The following is a 17279-nucleotide window of genomic DNA, read 5'->3' on the forward strand; positions in this document are numbered from 1 at the left end:
GAGAGGTACCAAAATAGGTTTTATTTTTTTTTTTATTTTTTTTTTTTTTTTTTACATAAGAACATTGTCAAAACTGGAAAACATGTTTGCATAAAAACCTTTTAAAACAAGAAGACAATGTTTCAGTTTCACAGATTGTACAAAATATTAACAAAAAAAAATTTATTTCATAAATGTTGATTCCTTTTGCATCAACATTTGAGCCCGTCACCAAAGCAATGCAGAGCGTAGAGGTCAGGTAAACGAGCATTAGTAGTGTCCACCGCAAGCTGCGTTTTCAGTCCACTAGGTGGTGCCTTTTTTTAAGTTTATAGGACAAACTAGATGTGAATGTATCTCTGGGAGTGACCCCTTCCCCTTAATAATTAAGGCTTGAATTCTGTATAGCAAAAGATGATTAAAGTTAAAGAAGCCTAAACAGAAAGAAAAGCATAAAAAAAAAAAAACATTAAATTCTAGCACCAACTTGCAATATCAGCCTTTATGTTAAAATGAAGCTGCTTGTTCCTGGGATTATATTAAAATTAAATTACAATAAAACTGAACAAACACAGTTGTGTTGAAAATAATAGCAGTGCAACATCACTAACCAGACTGATCACTGTTCTGGGTGGAAGCCAATAATTTGCTGGCAGGTGTAGTGGAGTAACAGAAAACCAACAGAGACGACAGCCATGAGCGTTCATGTTACCGAGTCATTAATTAAGAGAGCGACCCTTGTTTAAGGGCAGAAGCAGCGAGCTTTCAATTTGCAGCTATGATGTATTGGTCAATGAAACCGGAGTGCAACAGAAATATTCTCATGGTGCTTTGATTAAAAAGTTGACTTTGGGGGGGGGAGGTGGAAACGTAGTGTGTTAAATGGTGGCTGCTTTGCTAAAAATGATCTTAAATGCTTTATAATTGAACCCAAAACCAGAAAGATGTGGACAAAGAGACAAAACAGTCAACCACCAAACACCGGCCTACGCTGAGGAGGCCGGAATACGTGATCACGGGAACCAGAAGTAAACTCCATGCTACAGATGTGAAGCACTTCTGAGGAACAGCGATAACCAAATATTATTCCAGCGAGTCAAAGAGCTGAAACCTCAAGTATTTTCTTCAGTTTATGCATTAAATGTGTGAGTTTGAAGGTCCTAGTATTCCCTTAGCCTCACTTTCTGTAGAGTTGTAGCAAGTTTGATTATTTTTGTTCTCAATAATAACTGAGAACAAAAATAATAATTCCGGACAGACGGAAAGCAAAGTTGAGGTTAAAAACGTTCCGTTTTAAACCCACTGCTGATATTTTGAGCACAACTGTATGTTTAACAGCTTGTTACACGAATGTGTGTTGCCATTAGACCCTGAAAACCCATCAACATTACAGTCATTAGCAAATTATCAGAAGTTTCCAGTCAAATTTTAAGAGTAGAAAAAGTAAACAATGACAAAATTGGAAGTTTTACACAATTACTTCAACCTCAACAAAATCTTATCCTCACAATATAGACAGCTACTGTGAGTTGACTGCATACAAAAAGGTGTTGGGTGCAATCAAACCTTCATCAGTCGTTCAGTTTAGGCTTGAAAACTATTTTTTGTTTTACTTTTTTTTTTTTCTGATGTAAAGCAAAGCATTGCTCAATAATAAATCAAACAATGATTAGAATAAAATAAAACGTCCTGAGAATTATATCTGAACAAGCTGTGTAAAAGAGACAATCATGGGTTCTATTTATCTGAATTAAAAAAACAACAAAAAAAACAAAACATGCATAGCCCTGTTAATCAAAACCAAACAAGCATGCCAACATCCTGACAAAACAAATTCCCACACCTCTACCGATTTACTCCCCGTTAAGCATCTTAATTTAGTTTTATAAGACAAAAAATATGAGTTATGTCCCTTTTCCTTCACAGTAAGTGTCACAGAAAGTCAGCAAAACCAACAGATTACAAAAAAAAAAAAAAATCATCCATAAAATTAAAGCAAACAGCCAACAATCTGATTTATCCACTGCTCTCCTCCACAAAGCTTCGAGATCTCCGAGTCAAAGGAAGATTAAGGTAGGACCCATAACAGATGGGATTATTTTTATTGTATCTTTAATGTTGAAACATCTGTATTCAACCAGGTTAAGTGCCAAAACTTCACCACGAGCAGCATGGGACATGAGGTGTTAATCAATTGGTTCTCAGGCGTGGATTAAGAGAGGACAGTCAACCACTAACTTGATAAAAGAAAACAAATGGCACAGATGACTTGAATTACTTGGAAACCATCTCCATCCAACTTACTTAGTGTTGTTTCAATGTAGCTAAACGGCGATCACAAATCACAGATGCTGCAGATAAGTAATCAAAACGGCTCCAAAAGCAAAGCTGAACGCTGCACTGATTTATAAAAAAAGAGAAAAAAATAGAGCAGGTGTAAGTACTTTTTGTCACCTTCCCAGACATAAAGACGGCATTGTTCTCTTTCCTTGTAAGACTCACACTGTGTGTCCCAAACTCTTACGTCTCACTTTCTCTCTCTCTCTCTCTGCCATGTAGATTTAAGACTGAAGTGTGCTGTTCACCAAACTAGCGGCAAAGCAACGCATGTTCAGTGACAAGACCGCTTTGTTGCATCAGGTCGTCCTGCCCTGTGCAGAGGCTCAGCTGTGGACTCACTGTGACGTTTTTACTTCGCTCTAGGCAGTTCCGGTTCAGCTTTGGGTAAAGTAGGCGAGGGCACGGGTTTAGCGGCGCCGTTCATCCCCTCCACAAACATGTTAGGAATGTCCTGGCCAAAGTAGATCTTACTGTTGCCCGCGATGGCCTGGTACTTCATGAGCTCCAGGTATTCGGGTGTCAATTTCAGCTGCAAAGATTTAGAAGAAAAACAGCTTATTATTAATGCTCATCATCTCATGAAAATATTAGCGTGTTTCTCAGCACGGCATGGCTGAAAATAAACCCAATGCAGGTGTTGGAACGACTTGAGAAGGGTGGGAGGAGTTAATAACAGGTTCAGGATCTGACTCAGATGAGGAGGATATTTTTATGGGTAATCAAAAATGTTACATTTCTAGAGGCTAAAAAAAGTCAAAGGTAGGAGGAGGATGTGAAGGTTTTTTTCTATAAAATTGCCATCTGGCCTCATTTATCAAACATAATATGCAGTCTTTAAATATTCTGTCAGTCAAATGGACTAAACTGAATCCTGTCCGCACAGCAGCTTTGTGCTTATTGACAAGTCAAATAAGTATTTCATTAATTCACTGAATTAAAAATTAAACTTTTTAATTTTTAATTCATCGGGCCTTCACACGAGGCCTGATGTGAAGTTTTCACAGTCAGTGAAGAAAAAGAAATCCGTTTTTATTAGTCTTATGTTTAATTATGAGAAACTGAATTCTGGGATTTCATTAGTTCCAACACATACTCAACAAAACAAGATATAACCATTAGAAATATTTCATTGAATCTTCATTATCCACAGTTTTCCTTTTTTTTTTTTTTTTTTAGTTTTATTAGCAACAAAAATGAGCTATTCAATGATGTTGTACTCCAGTGGGACTGTACCACTGTAGAAGTGATTTATTCATCTTCTTACCCTGTTTGATTCTGCAGATTTGGCAGCAGTGTAGTATTCAGCATCAGCCTTCGCCTTCTCCCTCGCCAGGAACGCAGCGTCTAAAACAGAGAAACGGTTTTAAAACCATCGGGGACGTCACAGAGTCTCAAGACGCGACGCTAACCTTCTATTTCAGAAATCTTCTTCTCCGTCTCTTTCTCCATGACTTTCTGCTTGTACTGGATCTCTGCTACTTGAGCAACCTTTTGAGCCTCTGTCGGGTAAAACAGGGAAGAAAAGAGTTAACTGGGCACACAAGAGATTAGCAGATTCAGTAAAACAACAGATTTACCAATGATGGCTTTCTTCCTTTCGGTCTCTGCTTCTTTTTCTACCACTTTCTGAGTCTGCGCCGTTATTAACAGGCGAGTCTTTTCAGCCTCCCTGTACACAAACACACACACAAAAAAGTTTTGGAAAGTGTTTTGCCATCTTTCATCTGAGAGGGTGGGATAAAAATAAATAACGGTATTCGCAAAAAAATGTGTACTAAAGGGTTAAAAACTCACATGAGTTCAAAGTTCCTCCTGATAGCTTCTGGGATCTTTGGCTTGGTAACACGGACTGCCTTTAACCAACAAGTGAACGAAAAGAGGAAAGAAAAACAATATGCTCTGAGATAAAATTGATTATTTCTACAGTTTAGTCAAAGTTCAATGATTAATCATTTACCAACTTTGTGTCATGAAGTAGAGAAATGAAGAAATCACAGTTCAAGTGAAGCGTTTGTTTTGTTTTAAATACCTGAATTGTTAGTCCAGGTGCCATCGCATTGAGATCTTTCTGTAATGCAGTCTTCAGATTCTCATCTATAATATCTGTGAGACACAAAAAGGCAAATTGTGTCAACATGCAATCAACACCACTTGAAGGGGTCAGGAAGAACAAAAAAAAAAAAAAACTAACTAAAAACTACATTAAAGCAAAGCCAATTTCTTACCAAACAACTCGATGTAGACCTCCTGCAGAGTGTGCACGCTGCAGAACTGGTTCAGTTCATGGTGAATCTTGTTGAAAATTAGAGTTTTGTCATAATCAGCCGTGTAGTTCCTAACAATATCCACCACTGAAAACACAGATTCAGACCGTTAAAGCAAAAACTATGCAGACTAAGGATAGTCAGGTGAATGTGCATGTTAAAAGAAATTTTAACATGTTTTACCTGCTGAAGGGACCAACATATTAACCACTTCTATCCTGTCAAAATAAATCATCACACCTCCACTGTGTAGAGAAAGAACAGAAAAAAATAATAATAATATAATTTTCTGGATGTGGGGTCTGTTTCCAAAAAGACACTGTATCGGTAAGTGTGAGCGTACCTTGTTCCACAAGGCACATTCTTGATCTCATCGGTCTGAAGCGTAGTCTGAAACAGAGACCCAATAATACACATTTTTATAATATCTTATTAAACGCCCAAATTGTTGTAAAGTAACACTAGTGTTGAAACATATTAAAACAACAATGTAATGTTGTCAAATACATAAAATGCACAAGTTCATTAATGTCCTTGGAATTATTATTTGTCAGAAACATAATTTTTTTATATTGTGGCTCTGTGATGACGATGTAAATCTTAATCATCTCTGAAGGACTTGAGACCTTTTCAACCCCTCTATTAAAAAAAAAAAAAAAAGAAGCAGAAATTACCTGCACTGATCTGTATGTGGTGATGAAAGGCAGCATAATGTGATATCCTGGGCCATTGGGAGAGGTCAGCAACGCGCCACCTCTGAAACAAACACAAACAAATGCTTTGGTCAGAATTGACCACATACATGGACAATTAAGAAAGACATTCACACACAAGCACACAAAGTGTGTGTAAGTGGAGTTTTGACTTAAGTTTTGGAGGCAGTTTGATCTAAACCAGCAGGCTACACTATGTGGATGTCGTCACAGACTGAAGACTAAAAGTTAACGCTTTTTCTTAGTACCAGAAAGATACTATGGTTTTTATTTGCATGGTCAGATGTCCAACTCCTTTAAACCCTCGACTATACCCGCTTGCAATCATCAGGAAATCTCTTAATTACAGTAAAGACGCAGATACTGGTGAATGGCACCAATCGCTAGCAGAAAATGTTAACACTAATTAATCAGTTCTGAAATAACAGTTAAATCCTGATCAACAGCTGTGTATGAACCGTTCCTCTTAAATATGACAACTTATTTATTCTGACTGATCTTCTAGAAAGAGAAATGCAAATTCTTGACATCATCTACTTTAACATCTTAAAGTGTCAAATAAAGCCATATTTTTACATACAATACCTGTAGTAAACAGCAAGGTGTCCTTCCTCTATCTTGTGAATAGAGGAGTGCAAAAGGATGGCCATCATCCCTGCCATTGTTGCAAATACTGCCCCTACATGCGGCATCGTCATCCTCACTTGCTGTCACCTTCAGGAAAAGAAAGAAGCATAAACAGCTAACTGTTTGTGTGTCAATCAAACCATAAATAACAGATGCGTTCAGACACACAGAAACTTGTTTGCAGACAAGCTCCCAGCCACTTCCCATTTCTTGGCCAACTATTGCTGGAAGTAATGCTGAAAGTCTGATTTTGAAAGGTTTCGATGCAGCTTGTGACCTCTAAGTAACATATTGTCCTGTCCACTCTGTTCAATACACAAGGCAACCAAAAGCTGCAGAGGAAATATTTGAGCCATGAGACCTTGATGATAAAGAGAAAGATAATATATAGACGGTGTACGTAGATGAAGCCCACAGTTTAATTTAAAAAGACGTAAAAATGGGCCTACAATATCCTTCATTTGCAATTTGGAGATCCCCACAGCACAACTGTTCACCCAGCAAGTATAATGTATCCTATCGTCAAATCAGGTGAGTTTAGGTAAGGCTAGGCTAATGCTAACAAGAAATGATTAGCTTGCAGGATGAGTATAATACTGAAACTGTTAAATATAATTTGAAATAACAGGAGAGCACATTTCTACTACACCTATGCATCAGAGTAGTCAACGCAGCAGATAAGAGACGCTGACCGAGCATTAGTTTGATCAGGCCAGCCTGGTAGGCAGACTTAGCTAGCTAGCTCTCATTATCTTGTTCGGAAGTCAGCAACTGTCAGCATATTGAGCTTAACGCTAACTTTAGCAGAAAGCTAACAAACTACCTCACCTTCTACATTGCTGAAACATAAACATAACCATGTAAGCGACAAAGTAAACGATTGACTATTGATATAAATTTACCACAATATCGAACCGTCTCCACCTCTGGTTTTATCTTTCAGCGACCCATCCCCCTCACACCGCCTCCTCCTCCCGCAGCTGTCAGCGATCCTGGGCTGGGCTGGGAATTCCGAATGCTTTCTGAGATCCGGATCTTTGGGCGCAGATCACCTTAAAGAACCGGGTCTTCCGGCTCCTGAACTGTTCTTTCTTCTGTACAACACTTTCATTTAAAGTGAAAGCTTAAGTATGCAGGTTGAAGTTTATTTTTCTAAGATAAGAATATTTTTGAGATTGCGTGCAGGCATGTTGACAGTCAACCTTTTAGTTCCTGAAAGAATGTTATTTTTTCACCCTCGGAAATGTTGTTTTCCTTTTGGTTTTTCAGTGGAGATAAGAGTAACCATTGATGATACATTGAAAATATATAGATATCAGAACCAGCCAATTTTCTTTTGCTTGGCTTTGAGGAGTGCTAATCAGCAAGTCAAAAAGTAAAAATCTCCCTCCCGCCCCCTGCCTTTTCATTAACTGCATCAAGACTAAGAACTGCCACCATTTGGGCTATTAACAAATAAATCTCACGCTCATTCTGCAATCTCAACCCTTTACAGTTCAGAAAAGTATTTCACATGATTTCTCATGAGATGGTTATGTCTCTTATATTATACTCATTCTTTTAACCTAGCATTTTGAATTTTTTTTTTTAGCTCTGTTCTCTCGTCTCCTTTTAGTATATGAATAACTTTCTGAAAATATTACCAGCAGCCTTTATATGGTTTGCATTTATAGTTAGAAGAGGTAAGGAATACAGAAAACAGAGGTGAATCATTGCATGTCTTCAACATTTATAACACTCTTCACATTTCACCGTGCACAGTTTTATCGAAAACAGTGTAACTCGAATCAATTTCGAAAAAAATAAATACGTTCCAGCTGAAAACATTCACTAACATTCTGTAATATATGAACCTAAAACATGCATAGCTTACTTTGTCATGATGTTTCATATATTATTGTCTTATAGGATTCATAGTAATAACACAACTCAAAACAGAAAGATGTCGGATAGTTTAACCCCAGGAAAAGTACTTATCAAAGCATACAATCTTTGAAAGCTCTTTAGAGCTACTGAGAATCAACTTTGTTTGCTCCGAACTCAACCCAGCTCCAGTCCTGATCCTGTGGAGAAAGAAAAAAACTGTTAAAACAGCACTTACCAACAACCTTTCACTTACGCTAACACTGCTAACATTACTTTTAAAAAATAACTTCAAATTTAAGATTTACAGTTTTACCGAAATATACATTTAAAAGGTTGATCATTTGTACTGTTAAATGAGAAAGGTGTCTTCTTGCATTGCGAAGTAAAAGTGTTTAAAAAGGGGAGTAAAAGAAATCTGTTCAATCCCTACAGCCATTAAAAAAAAACTCTAGGCTCAGACATCATTTTTTTTCAATTAAAGATTAACTAACAGGTAAAAATTAGGAGTCGTGTGCCTAACTTACTTAATCGACTCACCTCCCTACCTGCAGTACTTCTACGCATCAGTTAGCATAATGATTAGGTGCTTTGTACTGACCATAACAGTTGGCTTCAATTCTTGGGTGACATCTTGCATCAGGGCTGTAAGATGATTCAGGTAGCGCTGATTTTCATCCAGAAGCTGTTGAACCGTTTCACTGAAAAAGACAAGAGGCTAAATCTGCAGGAAGTTCTCTTTTTTCAACAATCCTAAATTTAAGAGACCAGATTACCTGCTGTGTGGTTATACTAATATTTGTGAAAGAAGGAAAGCAAAAAAAACAGGACATTAAAGATTTAGTTTTTTCACAGGATCCAACACACTCCACACTTATTAAACAAATAATTTACTATAGTATCACATTATTACTAATACATTTTAAAAATGAAACAATTAAATACATTTATTCAAAAGGGAAAACTGTGCAAAGACTTTAGCTACTCGAGCAGCACTTATTCTCTTCCTGTAAAATTTCACAAGGTTGAATGAACAGAGGAAGGGACTTTTGGCTATTTGTCTTTGCACAGTATAGAAATAGAAATATTCTTTATTGTCCCTCATTGTGGAAATTCAGTTGCACCAATAGCAAAGTGAAAGACAAATGGAAGCATGTACATTCACACAAATGTAAAAAAAAATAAAAAAAATAAGACAAGAAATAACATTAATTGCAACACAATGACATGAGCATTTAATAGATCTTACCCGTCACTTGGCTGTTTTTGTTTAAGTGACGACAGCTGAGAGTTGCTCTGAGCCTGCAGACAAAACCACACACTTTGTAAGGTACAAAGCTACATGACTAGATTTCATTTTTAGCAGTATTTTTTGAGCTCTTTTGACATACTTACACAAGCAATCTTGAGAAGGAACCAGAACTCTTTCTGTCTCTTTGTTTGCATTTGCATCACTTCAGTTTCCGCAGCTTTGATATTCACAACGGCCTTTTCTAGTTTAGGGAATAAATCCACGATGCGCTGCTTACACATCAGGATCGCACTACAAAAAGATAGAAACGCAACAAAACGGCCATTCAGCTGCACTGAGATTTACCAGTTTGTTAGTGTGCCTGAATAAAACATGCGAATAAATTACCTTAGATGAGTGTAGAGGTCTTTTAAAACTCTGTCCTGATTCTGAACGGTTTGTAGTATCGTCCGCACCATGTCTGAGCTATCACTGTAGCCATGTGGAGGGTCGTTACCTGCAGGAAACATGTTAGTTATTTCAGTAATTCAGTTCAAAAAGTCAGATACATTATAAAAAGGAATTATACACAGTTTGATTTTTAAAGTGTTCCACAGCCGTTAAATTTGATGGTGATCGCTTAAAGATAATTAAAAACCAAAATTACATAAAACCAATGGGAAAATGATTAAAAACTCTTATGTCAATGCCAGGTTATTCCTAACACAATCATAGGGAAAACAGCTATCCATCAGCAAGTAATGGACACCATCCACAAGAAAGTTTACACATTAATAGAAAGTTGAGTGGAAGGAAAAACTGTGGCAGAAAAAGTTCGGATAACACCTCAGTGTATCACAGTCCAACTGCCTTCTTTAACCCAGAAGCTGATTAAAAAGAGCTTATATCAAGTATAGAATAGATATTTCATATACTTGGACACACTTTAAGCAAGTTCACATTTTTGTATTAAAAATTCACTTTTCATTGGTCTCAACATAAATTTGGTTTTTAATAATCCATTAAACAAAATGTTGAAAATAAACTGAAATAACTACGATGTAGAATTCTGTCTGATAAATATATCATGGTAAAGCATTTTTCTATTAAATTCTATTCTATTATTTTCAATTCCAGGTAGCAGAAATTTGACGTTTTGAATCTGTAATTTTTGTACCAACTTTTGCATTTAGTTTTCAGTTGCTTGTAGAGTTCAACAGCCTTTTCTTCACTGGAAAAGAGACAAACAGTAAACAAGTGAGCACCACCATTATCATTTTTGTGTTATTTTTTTTATAACATTTATACATTTTTATAGCTCTTTAAAGCTTTTATTCAGCATAATCACTGGATTAAACAATTAAAGTCAGTTGACAGAGAAGAAAGAAACAATGTCATAAATATATGGACACTTGCAAAAAATAACAAAAAAATAGCTACTGACAACTTCTCCATCACATCTCCTTGTCTCCTGGCAAACGGACTCCGCTGCAGCTCCACAATTTCAGAATGTAGCGCCAATATCTCTTCATCAAGACCCGACACGTTTGCAACCTACAGCACAAAATATTCCTTAGCACTGATTTTTATTTTCTTCAAGAGCACTGCATTGTGTTATGCCACCACGATGTTTACAGATTTCACACCTGTGTAAACCCATCAGCCTTCTTGTCATTTTCTTGCCATGCCCGCTGCATCTTCTCTGAGGCTTCACATAAACACACAGAAGCAGGAAGTTCACTTGAGTTTTCAGAAAAACAACTGCATGCATCACAGGAAGAAATGAATCACTACTGACAGATGCCGCTGTTGCTCTGCTTGGTGTATTGCTCGAGATCCTGCTGGATGCTGGTCTTAAAGATGGCTAGCTTAGCGTGGAGCTGCTGCGAGTAGGAGAAGAGGCGGTGCTTGTACTGCGTCAAGGTGGAGTTGTAACGCAGCAGACTTAGCCTGCAGACATATGGATAATACAGTAAGCAAGTTCAAATGAGTTTGTGAGTTTAGGGCGTTTCAAGGCACTTACATTGCAGCTCTCTGCCCCTGGTACAGCCGCAGGTAGTCCTCCTTAAGACCACATATGTAGCTGAGGGCTTCCCCCCACACCTTTCTAAGAGGAGACAGGGGCAGCTGTGTCTTTGTTTCCCTGACTGAGCATAAAACAGGAGGCATAAAAAATAAATAAAGACATTTAACCAAATTATATATCTCAGTGAACAATAAACATGTGTGGAGCAGCTGGCAGCAGTCTGATGTTTTTGCTGTTGTGGAGAAACTGAAATGCAAATGCAATTCCGTTGCTACTGCGCCACTGTATGGAGTGACTGTGTGTTTATTTGCAAGCAAAGCAGGAAACATGGATCTGATAATTCAGGTCAGATTATAACAACATGCGTGATTGGAGAGGCTTGACTACCGTCATCTAAATCAGTCAGAACGTGTGTTCATACCATGTCTGAACAGCATCTTATAAAAAGTCAAAATCTTGCACATTTTACACAATGAAATTTTAACTATTTCTAAAATGTAACTGTTAAAATTTTCCAGAAGTAAAAAAAAAATCCTGTTGAATAGAGTAAAATGTCTTACCAATAAAGTTAACACTGTCTGGCAGGGGTCTGGCAGTCAGGGGTCCTGAGTACTTGGTAAGGCTCTTATCAAACAGGAACACTATGGAGGTGTCCCAGCCACGCTAAAAGAGCCAAGAAATAATACTTAAAAAAAAAAAGAAAAAACAAAATAAAGACACTGACATTGGGTGCATGTCTATTCTTAGTTTTTGATAAAGTAATAGAATTTAAAAGTACATTGCCCAGATAACGTGGAGGTATGGCCAGATAATCTGAAGGAAAACAAATTGTAGTCTATAATTTCCATTAGGGTTGTAATGGTACACAAAAAAAAAAAAAAAAAAAAAACTAAACACACAACAACAACAAAATCAGTTTGGTATTTGCTTTAGTTTGATTCAACCAAGATAGACAAATAAAAAGTGGCTACAATAGAATTAACTGGGGAGGGAGACATAGAAGGAGGGGCTAACAGATGGATTTTTGTAATTAGACTATGCAGACATTTGAGAATAAAATCACCTTGGAGTTGTTTTGATATTAAGACAGTCTAGTGTACGAGCTGCACTTGAATGCTCCATAGAAGTGCAGCTGTTGGGAACTCTCCTCTAGTCATGATTGAACCTGATATGCTGTGTAGCATTTTGGTGCAGTCAGCTGGATTTGGACTCTAGCTGATACCAGGAATGCTAACATTCAGGTTGACATTTCTTCAGTTAAGTGCAGAGCAAGCTACATATCTTATTGCTCTTAAAAGGTGTCTATAATGAAGGAATGAGAAACCTTAACGTTCCCAAACAACAGAGTTTAGGAACAATCCTCCCTGTTTAGTTTTGATGTCACTTTTTTAAAGTTAGCAGTAAACAATCTGCATATGTTCAGGTATAAAACAACACTACATTTATTTGGTACATTCCATGCTCACTTCATATCCACTGCTTTGTTTGTTGTCGCAAACTAATCACACACCTTGTTCCTTTTCAGAAACACAAAGTTCCACAAAAACAAAGATAAATTCACTGCTTCAAATCAAAGACAAAGAACAGGACTATTTTAACAACAGTGTCCACCGTTTGCCACGGCAGCATAAGCAACTATATGTCTGACTTATTTGTGTCACATACCAAACCGTCTGGCAGACACTGCATGGGCGCCCACCGTGGGTCGAGGGTGTTTCCCGTCTCCAGCAGCAGCTCCTGATTCTCAGGGGAGATGTGCGCCTGAGTCTGAGCCTCCAGACGACGCTGCAGGCAGAGAAAACTCTCATCGACGCCCAAAACCATCGAGTGCAGCTGGGCTGACGTCATGTCCAAGACGTGCATAATCTGAAACAACACAAGCAGAATGTTAATAGTTCAGAAGAGATTTGCTTGCCTGTAGTTTAGACAAAAGCTTTCAGGCAAGAATACAATTCATGTTTTCAACCTTCATGTTGAGAATATTGTCCATTAAGGTGAAACATTGTGGCTTGTTCGATTTTGGATCCGGACCTCCGCCACGGGAAGCAGGATCCCAGAGTAGGAGCATCCGAAGGAGACTCTCGATTGGCTCCAGTAGCGGCCTGGTAACAGAGACAAAACACACACACACACACACATATTTGGGACACTAGTTTTTCTTCACTGGTAGATCTGAAAAAAGTGTATCTCTGTCTTTACTTGCTCAGGTTGTTGGGATATGACAGATGTGCTGAGAACCGAATTTCTCCATTCATGTCCTCTACCGCCATAATGTCTTTAGGACTTTTGTTCTTGACTTTGTTTATCCTACAAAACAAAGAAAATATGCAAATCAAAAAAAGATTCTAAATCCCTCAAAATGTTCAAAAGGAGCCTTTCTCTGACTCGTATGCAGTGCCGGCTCCCTTATCTTCAATCACATTATCCTCTTTCTGAAAGCTTCAGTTTGTTACAAGCTCTAAAAGTCGGTTAGCTCACCGTTACTAAACTTTTAACTAGCCTATTTGACAAGCTCATGTCGTCATCAGAAATAAAGCTCAACATGTATTTGCTTTAACTGACTGCAGAATATTCCAGCAAGTAGATCGAGGAACTGGAAGAATCAAACTCTGGCCTCGGAGCCAAATGTGGTTATCTTCTGGCAGGGTGTGCCACAATCCTGAGATGGACCTCTGCAGTCCTGCCTGGCCATATTTTACGCTTTTCACGCATCATGTCTCACCTCTTTCTTGAAATGATTTATCTATCTGTTCAGAGTAAGAGAAGCACATTTAATATTATTTGGGTTTCTTAGTCAATAAACTCTTGAGTACTGTGATGTTCCTGCTGAATTATTATCAGATCTGTTTCGTTCACGTCAAGAAAGACGTCAAAAGTCATCATTTGGAAATTTGCTGCCCTCTTATTTGCATGATATTTGACACCACAAACCGTTCGCTTCTCCAATAAAAACATCATTGTTTGGTTGGAGACAGTGTCACTTTCTGGCAGCATGAGGAAACACCTGGACCATAAACAGGTTGTGCAGGCAGTTCAACTTTGTTACAGATGGTATGCGCGACCGCCTGAAGGTTTTGTCGTGTTTCTCGGCAGAGTCTAAACAGCTTGGAGAATATTCCGCTCAACTTTCCAATCATTTGTTACGAACAGCCAGCTTTGACAGCGATGACCTTTGGCTGGTTACACAGGATAATACGGTGGACATCATTACATCTTTATCAAAATTAATGAGTTGCTGGAATTCTACCTAACCTGGAAGACTCTTGAGATCCGAAGTATAAAACGATTATGTATTATTGACTTACCACTGTACTGGCTGCATGCTGTGCAGAAAGGGTCGAAAACCGCAAATGCATTCAAAAATAACCGTCCCAAAGCTCCAGTAATCTGCCGTCACAGTGTATGGCTTGTTCTCAAACAACTCTGGAGCCTGTCACAAGAGGTTAAGCTTAAGATTTCGGACTATTTTCTGAGAAGACAACAGTCACTGATGCAACACTCACTTACCAGGTACTGAAGAGTCCCAACAAAGGATGTGCAAAGGCTTCCTTGATCCAGATCTTTTGCATATCCCAGGTCTATGATTTTATGGACAAGCTGCAGAGCAGAAAACCACATTTTATACAGTTAAACACTGAAAAAAGGAGTAACATTACACTACACTGGCAAAATGCCTGTAAGAAAATAGAAAAATTGCAGACCTTTCCATCAGTCTCTTGCAGAACGATGTTCTCTGGCTTTAGGTCTCTGTGAATAATCTTATTTTCATGGAGATACTGGATACCAGAGCCTGTTTTCACAAAATAAAGTCAGTTTACATATGTCATCAATATGCAATTTAAATGAGCCTTTAATCAAAGTGAAAACTTTACCAATGTCACTGAGAAGTGACAGGACTTCACTCTCCTTCAGTCCACAACAGTTTTCTGGTTTATTCAGCACCTAAATAGAATCACTTGATCTGTTAAGCTCCAAAGTAAAAAAAAAAAAAAAAAACTGAAAAACAAAAACAATTATTTAAGCTCTTTATAAAACAATCCTTTGGTACCTTGCGTAGATCTCCTTTGACACAGTACTCCATGGCGAGCAGAGGTAGGTCATTGAGAGCGATGGAGGTCACATCTTCTGGAACTTCTCTGGCCTGAACAATATTCACATGGTTCAGCCTGTAAAACAAAAATGGTAACAAATATGTTTTTTTTTTTTTGTGGCAAGTTTAAGATGTGCAGTGTAAATTATTAACGGACTACATGACCAACACAATCACACAATAAAACCCTCACTTCTTCATGATTTGAATCTCTCTGCTCCAGCGTTCTTTATTCTTCACATTCAGGTCCAGGCGGCAAAGTTTCACAGCAATCTTGTCTCCCGTCTCCTGCTCCGAGAATAGACGAGGGGTAAAATTTGAGAAGGATCAGCCTGGACTTCATTCTCTTCAGGACAACAGATGGATTGTTTAAAACTTACATTGTGTTGGTACAGGTAGACATGCCCAAAGCCTCCCATCCCGAGTCTTTCTTTATTTGTCCAATTGATGCATGTCAGGCTCTTTTTCAGCGTAGGACGCTCCATGGTGTGCAAATAATTCAACTGTAAACATTAAAAACCAGATAAGGCATTTAAAGTCCTGACAGTGTGGGACTATAGTGTGAAGCTGACTCGGTGCTTTAGTATGTTAAATCATCAATAACTCTATACACTACCAAATGTTCAAGATCAGGTGATCAGATTTGTTGCAGCTGTGCCTAAACGTTGTAACAACCTGTCTCTTCACATTACGATGTTTAAGACCAACTTAAAAATTATTTTTATTTCTTGATTTTCAAGCCTAACTGAGTTATTTATGTTCTCAGTCTGCAAAGTGTTTACTTGTATTCTCCGTTTTATTATGTTTAATGTTATAAAATCCCAATATGTTGAAGTCAACCACTGTTGTTTTTATAAACTTCTTCTTACTTTGGCTATTTTATGATGTAATTCCTATAGAAGCTGGCCGTCAATAGATGGCTCTCTCCTAGCGTATGAATGGAAAGTTGAGTGGAGGGAAAACGTGCAGAAGCAACAGGGATAATAGCAGCTGAGACAGCATTGAGAAGCAAAACCCATTTTGAGCAGAAAATTAAATCAGTGCCAATACCTGCTTTAGTGATCATGATATCTCTGTGCTTTCTAGGAGAGCAAATTTTCACTATCAAAACCCTATAGAAAATGTATGTGATACAGTGATGAAGAGCGTCAGACCCAACAATCCAGATGTGGTTGAAGCTACCTTTAAAATAACCTGGGCAGGTGTGTCTTCTTCATGCCACGCCCCATTGATGAAGTGTTTTATGTAAAAGGAACACCTGCCACGCAGTGTATTTACTGTACAATATGTGGACATAGGTCTCAAAAGGCCAGCATTTCAGTTTTAGAAAATGTTTTATTTTTGGAAAATATTATAATTTTCTGAGAAACAACTGTAAGCCATAGTAATTTAAACGGACAGTCTGTGTGTAAATAAACTAAGAAATGTGAGTTTCCCTTATCCTGTTAAACTATTGAAATACATTCACTTTTCAATGACGTTTAATTTATTGAGTTGTGAAACAAATTTATGGCTTTAAGATTAGATCTTAAATCTTAAAGGGGATGTCTGAACAGCCTATATTACTTGTCAAAACTAAAAAAAAAAACACACATAATGCTACACTATATTTCAAATGAAAATAAAATAATAAAGATTTTACGTCTTATGAGTATCCATAAAAGGATGCCACCTCAGACTTGGTGTTACTGGGGCTAAAAAGCTATTTTGGTCAGCTGTTATTGTAGTACTCAATATCAGTATCGCTAAAGTTTAAAAACCTTAAAACACCATCATTGTATAAAACAATAGGTCTCTTAAAGGTAACCATCGCACTACAAACCTTTTAAACTCACCTTCCCTTGAGGTTAGAGTCGCCACTTGCCAAAAACCGCTTGTTGTTTCTGTCAGAACATTGTCTCCTCAGTTAGCTAACCATGTTGTTTACGGGTTCTGTTCATTTTAGTGTCTGTGTAAGAAGACGGTGCCCCGGCCAAATGATAACTTCACCAGATTACCATGGCTGTAAAGGTGAAGTTTGAGTATACAGTTTGTTGTTGTTGTTTTAGGTGGGAATTTACAGAGAGTGACTTCACCGACTCCAACGTCAGCGATAAAGTGAAAGTAAGGAGCGGAGCTCTGCGCATGCGTGTTTCGCACTACTGAA

The 17279-nt window shown here is 37.8% G+C and overlaps 2 protein-coding genes across 4 annotated transcripts; both read right to left on the minus strand.

Annotated features, from left to right (window-relative positions):
* On the minus strand, positions 1–6938 carry erlin1 (ER lipid raft associated 1). Its single transcript, XM_014982556.2, has 12 exons — positions 6826–6938; positions 5882–6010; positions 5258–5339; positions 4927–4973; positions 4767–4828; positions 4545–4670; positions 4349–4422; positions 4114–4172; positions 3897–3988; positions 3729–3818; positions 3584–3663; positions 1–2848 (listed from the first exon to the last, which is right to left on the minus strand). The coding sequence occupies exons 2-12, from the start codon at positions 5992–5994 to the stop codon at positions 2669–2671; spliced, it is 1005 nt and encodes a 334-aa protein (XP_014838042.1). The 5' UTR covers positions 5995–6010; positions 6826–6938; the 3' UTR covers positions 1–2668.
* Positions 6939–7635: 697 nt separating this feature from the next.
* On the minus strand, positions 7636–17256 carry LOC106915153 (inhibitor of nuclear factor kappa-B kinase subunit alpha-like). 3 transcript variants are annotated; one of them, XM_088012837.1, is made up of 22 exons: positions 16956–17254; positions 15514–15636; positions 15327–15421; positions 15092–15209; positions 14916–14985; positions 14745–14833; positions 14551–14640; positions 14349–14473; positions 13243–13350; positions 13010–13145; positions 12709–12909; positions 11604–11706; positions 11041–11164; positions 10816–10967; positions 10664–10725; positions 10462–10571; positions 10199–10248; positions 9426–9534; positions 9182–9329; positions 9036–9088; positions 8388–8487; positions 7636–7986 (listed from the first exon to the last, which is right to left on the minus strand). In XM_088012837.1, exons 2-22 carry the CDS (start codon positions 15616–15618, stop codon positions 7933–7935), a joined length of 2202 nt encoding a protein of 733 aa, XP_087868963.1. In that variant the 5' UTR covers positions 15619–15636; positions 16956–17254; the 3' UTR covers positions 7636–7932. The 3 variants fall into 3 exon arrangements, with proteins under 3 accessions (XP_087868963.1, XP_087868962.1, XP_087868964.1); XM_088012836.1 differs by having other exon boundaries at positions 16969–17253; XM_088012838.1 differs by lacking the exon at positions 7636–7986 and having other exon boundaries at positions 8448–8578; positions 16969–17256.
* Between the last annotated feature and the right edge of the window lie 23 nt (positions 17257–17279).

The sequence above is a fragment of the Poecilia mexicana genome, unplaced genomic scaffold (assembly GCF_051168715.1).
Source record: "Poecilia mexicana isolate PSO_F unplaced genomic scaffold, ASM5116871v1 scaffold_15, whole genome shotgun sequence".
Lineage (NCBI taxonomy): Eukaryota > Metazoa > Chordata > Actinopteri > Cyprinodontiformes > Poeciliidae > Poecilia > Poecilia mexicana.